Here is a 5,456-nt window from a genome sequence, read left to right as displayed (position 1 = left end):
AAAACAAAATTAAAAAATAAATAAATAAAATAAAATCAGTTACTAAACTAATCACCAGAACAAAAACACAAACTTAAGGGCACCTGGGTGGCTCAGTCAGTTAAGCGTCTGCCTTCGGCTCAGGTCATGATCCCAGGGTCCTGGGATCGAGTCCCACATCGGGCTCCCTGCTCGGCAGGAAGCCTGCTTCTCCCTCTCCCGCTCCCCCTGCTTGTGTTCCCTCTCTTGATGTCTCTCTCTCTGTCAAATAAATAAATAAAATCTTTTAAAAAAAACAAAACTTAAAAAAAGAAATAGCTCCCAAAAGCAAAGACACAGATTAAGTGGTTAAAAAAAAACAACAGGGGGCGCCTGGGTGGCTCAGATGGTTAAGTGTCTGCCTTCAGCTCAGGTCATGATCCCAGGGTCCTGGGATCGAGTCCCGCATCGGGCTCCCCGCTCTGCGGGAAGCCTGCTTCTCCCTCTCCCACTCCCTCTGCTTGTGTTTCCTCTCTCGCGCGCTCTCTGTCTCTCTCTGTGTCAAATAAATAAAATCTTAAAAATAAATAAATAAATAAACTGTTTACCATGTATATGTATTCCCCATTCAAAAAAATTAATAAATCTATAATATAAATTACTTTCAAAACAGGGGAATTAAGTCAAGAACTGTATTTTAAATGATGAGATTTTCTATCACAGTCCTCTTACCATTTTGTTCCCAGAATGCCAGCAGGCAGCCATATTAGCCCCCTTGGCAGAAGACTGATTCTTTTACTAAATCAGTCATTGATGTTTGGTAGCTCACCAACAAAAAGGCCAGTCCAACCCCTAATCACCAGATTATAGAGTAAGGCAAGAAATAAAATTTAACTGTGCACACGCAAATCTTCCAGTATTTTACTGTCTCATTTAAAAATCTGAGAGCCTAGGGGCTCCTGGGTGGTACAGTCGGTTAAGCATCTGACTCTTGGTTTCAGCTCAGGATGTGATCTAAGGGTCCCAAGATCAAGCCCCACGTCAGACTCTGTGTTCAGTGTTGAGTCTGCTTGAGAGTCTCTCTCCCTTTCCCTCTCCTGCTTCTGCTCGTTTTCTCTCTAAAATAAATAAATCTTTTAAAAAATAAATAACAATAAAAAGAAATAAAAATAAAAACCTGACAGCTGAAGTTCCCTAGACACTTGAGGAAGGCCATGTACATGAAAATAAGCAGCCAAATAAACAGAATAAAGAATCTGGAGAAAACACCACATAGATCAAAGGAAACTTTAAAAATCGATAATTAAAATCCTTATGTGGATTAAAGAAGATATTAAATTCAGAAACAAAACAAGATGCTAAGAAACAATCAGAAAAAAGGACACTTTATAAATGAAAATACGGTCAAATTTAGAAAAATTCATTACAAGGATTTGGACAGTAAATTTAAGGAAGTCTTCTAAGAAAGTGTGTCAAAATGACAAAAAAATAAAAATAGAAGAAGCCCAGAAGACCAATCCAGAAAGGGACAGGAGTTACAGAAAGAAAGCATGGAGAAATAATAGAAGAAAATATGCATATCAAGGACAGATTACCAGATTAAAAGGGAACACTTAGTATCCCACCATAATGAATGAACAAAGAGCAGTCTAAACTACTTTCAAATTTCAGAACACCAAAGACAAACACAAGATCCCAGCTTTTAGAAAGGAAAAAACCTTTCATATACAAAAAAATGTAAATATGCATTGAGCTTTTTTTTATTGTTGGTTTTTGTTTGTTTTTTAGGCTCCACACCCAGCATAGAGCCCAATGTGGGGCTTTGAACTCACAACCCTGAGATCAAGGCCTGAACTGAGATCAAGAGTCAGACACTTAACCAACTGAACCACCCAGGCACCCCAAGCTTTTTTTCTTTTTTAAAGATTTTATTTTATTTTTTCTACTCCAAACTGATGTAAAAAAATTTTTATGTAAATTTTAGTTAGTTAACATACAATGCAATATTGGTTTCAGGAGTAGAATTCAGTGATTCATCACTTGCATACAACACCCAGTGCTCATCACAAGTGTCCTCTTTAATAGTCATCACCCATCTAGCCTATCCCCCACCCACCTCCCTCCATCCAACCCTCAGTTTGTACTGTATGGTTAAGAGTCTCTTGTGGTTTGTTTCTCTCTCTCCTTCCCCCACCACATTTGTTCATCTGTTTTTTGAAAAAAATTTTATCTTATTTATTTTTTAAATTTTTTTTGTTTAAAGATTTTATTTATTTTTTAGTTTTTATTTATTTATTCGAAAGAGAGAGCAAGAGAGCCCAAGCAGAGGAAGCAGCAGAAGGAGAGGGAGAAGCAGACTCCCTGCCAAGCAGGGAGCTCAATGCAGGTCTCGATCCCAGGACTCCGGAACCATGACCCAAGCAGAAGGCAGACACTTAAACCATCTGAGCCACCCAGGTGCCCCTAAAGATTTTATTTTTTTAAAGATTTTTTTTTATTTATTTATTTGAGACAGAGAGCATGAGAGGGAGGAGGGTCAGAGGGAGAAGCAGACTCCCTGCCGAGCAGGGAGCCCGATGCGGGACTCGATCCCGGGACTCCAGAATCATGACCTGAGCCGAAGGCAGTCGCTTAACCAACTGAGCCACCCAGGCGCCCCTAAAGATTTTATTTTTAAGCAATCTCTATACCCAATATAGGGCTCAAACTCACAACCCCAAGATCAAGAATCGCATGCTCTGACTGAGCCAGCCAGGTGGCCCAAATATACACTGAGCTTTTTAATAGCAAAACTGGAAGCTAAAAGGTAATGGAACAAGACCGTCAAAATTCTCAGAAAAAAAAATTTTAACTAAAATTTTATTCTCAGACAAATTAAGTGTCAAGTAAGGGGAGACATTTTGAGATATGCTTAAACACAAAAAAACCGCCTTCCTTGCTTCTTTTCTTAGGAAGCTACTGGGAAGATATGCTCCAGCAAAATGAGGCAATAAGAAAGAACAAGACTGAAGTCTCAAGAAACATGAGATGATGTAACACAGCACAGTAGTAAAAGGAAGGCTCAAAATAACATCTGTGCAGAGGTCCTAGAGAGCAATTGTCCTGATTATAGCAGATTGCCTGCGGGGGGTGGGGGGGGGATTGAGGAAGTTGATGTCTCTGGGAGGGAAGTATCAAAGAAAAAGCAGAATTTACAGATTACTTGACTATTGAGAAAATGGCAGGTTTTTTCCCTTTGTTTTTTTTTAAGATTTTATTTATTTATCTGACAGAGAGAGACATAGCGAGAGAGGGAACACAAGCAGGGAGAGTGGGAGAGGGAGAAGCAGGCTTCCCGCCGAGCAGGGAGTCCCATGCTGGGCTTGATCCCAGGACCCTGGGATCATGACCTGAGCCGAAGGCAGATGCCTAACGACTGAGCCACCCAGGTGCCCCGACAGTTTTTTTCCCCTAATGAAAAAGCTGAACAAGTCCATAAGTAAAATAAGCAAATTAAAAATAAAGCAAATATTAACCAAAGGCAAAGAAAAGAGGTCTATGAAAGGAAACAAACATAGCACACTACTTGGATCTGTAGTGAACAATATTTAATCGTAATATATAACAATATAATCACAATAATATAAATACTATCAGTCAAAACTGATAGCATAATTACATTAGAAGGATAGAGAGAAGGGTGCCTGGGTGGCTCGGATGGTTGGGAGTCTGACTGTGGCTCAGGTCACAATCTCTAGGTCCTGGGATCAAGCCTCATGTCGGGCTCCCAGCTCAGCGGGAAGTCTGCTTCTCTCTCTCCTTCTGCCTTTTCCCTTGATTATGCTCTGTCTCTCTCTCAAATGAATAAATAAAATCTTAAAAAAAAAAAAAAGGATAGAGAGAATGAAAGTAGGGGATTAAAGAGAGCTACTATAAAAAATTAATAATGTCTAATACTGATAATTTAGGGAGTACAAATATAAGCATATTACTTAGAAATATGTAAGTACATATCAAAAGTGAAACTGAAGTGGTTAAGTCTATAAAGAGATAACTGTTTTTCATATGAACTTTTAAATTCTATTTGATTTTTGCAAAAGTTATGTGCATGTATTATTTTGATTAAAAAATTAATTCATGGGGCGCCTGGGTGGCTCAGTTGGTTAAGCGTCTGACTCTTGATTCCGGCTCAGGTCATGATCTCAGGGTCGTGAGATCAAGCCCCACGTGGGGCTCTGCACTGGGCATGGAGCCTGCTTAAGATTCTTTCTTCCTCTCCCGGTGCCCCTCCCCCTCTGTAAAAAAATTAATCCATAACTCCTTTAAATAAAAAATATATATATAACATTGTATAATATAAATTTAAAAACTTAAAGTCAGGACTAGGAAAAATAAAAATTACAACAGAAGGACCAGGAGAAAAACACATTTATGTAGGTTATAAAGTACTACACTAAGATGGTATAAATGAGCCCAGAATTTGACTGAGCTTCATGAAGATCAAGATGAAAGGAGAAAAATAATTTTTTATGCAGTCTTCCTTTTCCATGAAGAGAAAACACAACCATTTCCTAGAATAAGCAAAACATCTCCATTCTGCTCTAAAATTAATTTTTCACATGGAGTCTGATACTGTTATTATCGTCTATAACCAGTACACACCTAAAACCACACCACTGACACGGCATTTCCCGGTGTGCTCAGGCTCTGGTTCTGTAAGAATAAGGTCTTCTGCAGCTCCCTCCTGAACAGTAAGCAGCGGTGTATTTAGGATTTCTTTCTGTCAAAGAGAACACAGGTTGAAACCTAACAGTTAAATAAATAATCACTACAGTCTCTCCTGTTTTCCCGCCCCATCCTTACCTGCATGTTCTGCTTATAGAGCTTCCTATCAATTTGAGCTCTCAGACCCCAAACAGCCGGTCCCTTACGCCGGTTTAATACTTTGTAATGTACACCAGATTGGTCACAGATTCGAGAACACAGGCCATCCAAGGCATCAACTTCCCTCATTAAATGCCCCTTGCCAATGCCACCAAAGGAAGGATTACAGGACATCTGACCTAAGGAGAACAGACATAAAATAAATATATGAGCACCCCGTACGTAGTGAGTGTTTAATAGGGAAATGTCTGTACAAGTGATTAGAATCATCTCATGTAATAAAATTGAAGAATCACCGGAGAGAAAATTAGAAAATCCCAATGGGATGTAAGAGTCATTCAGGGCATCTTGGGAGACAAACCATTGACTGTAGTTTCTTTTGAATCTTTTCCTTGACACATATTTTTACTGGTTCATTAGGTTGCCTTTTCCTTTAAAACCCTTCCCCAAATCAAGCATACTTTTAAGAAGTCCCTTGGCTCTGATTCACTGTTATCATCAATTGTCTTCCATAAATGTCATCTGCTGTTTTCTTTTTGCTTATTTTGTAAAAATAATTAAATTATAAGCTTCCTGAGAGTAGAAACCGTATTTTATACCTTCTCTTTAAATTCCCCTAGTCTTATTTGGAGGTC

At 38.9% G+C, this 5,456-nt stretch overlaps 1 protein-coding gene across 3 annotated transcripts in view; it reads right to left on the bottom strand.

The window, feature by feature from the left end:
* The window catches only part of MTO1 (mitochondrial tRNA translation optimization 1), a 21,012-nt gene that overhangs the window by 9,475 nt on the left and 6,081 nt on the right, over positions 1–5,456 (bottom strand). For 2 of the 3 annotated variants that reach the window (XM_081828550.1, XM_081828551.1), the window contains exons 2-3: positions 4,801–5,000; positions 4,600–4,717 (exon numbers count right to left, since the gene is read on the bottom strand). The exons of the other annotated variant lie outside the window; for it this stretch is intronic. In XM_081828550.1, coding sequence (XP_081684676.1) covers positions 4,600–4,717; positions 4,801–5,000 — 318 coding nt within the window. The remainder of the gene's footprint in view (positions 1–4,599; positions 4,718–4,800; positions 5,001–5,456) is intronic. 3 annotated transcript variants of the gene reach the window in all.

This window comes from Leptonychotes weddellii, chromosome 8, assembly GCF_054177405.1.
Source record: "Leptonychotes weddellii isolate Sample4059 chromosome 8, ASM5417740v2, whole genome shotgun sequence".
Classification (NCBI taxonomy): Eukaryota; Metazoa; Chordata; class Mammalia; order Carnivora; family Phocidae; genus Leptonychotes; species Leptonychotes weddellii.
This window is presented reverse-complemented; position numbering and strand designations above follow the sequence as displayed.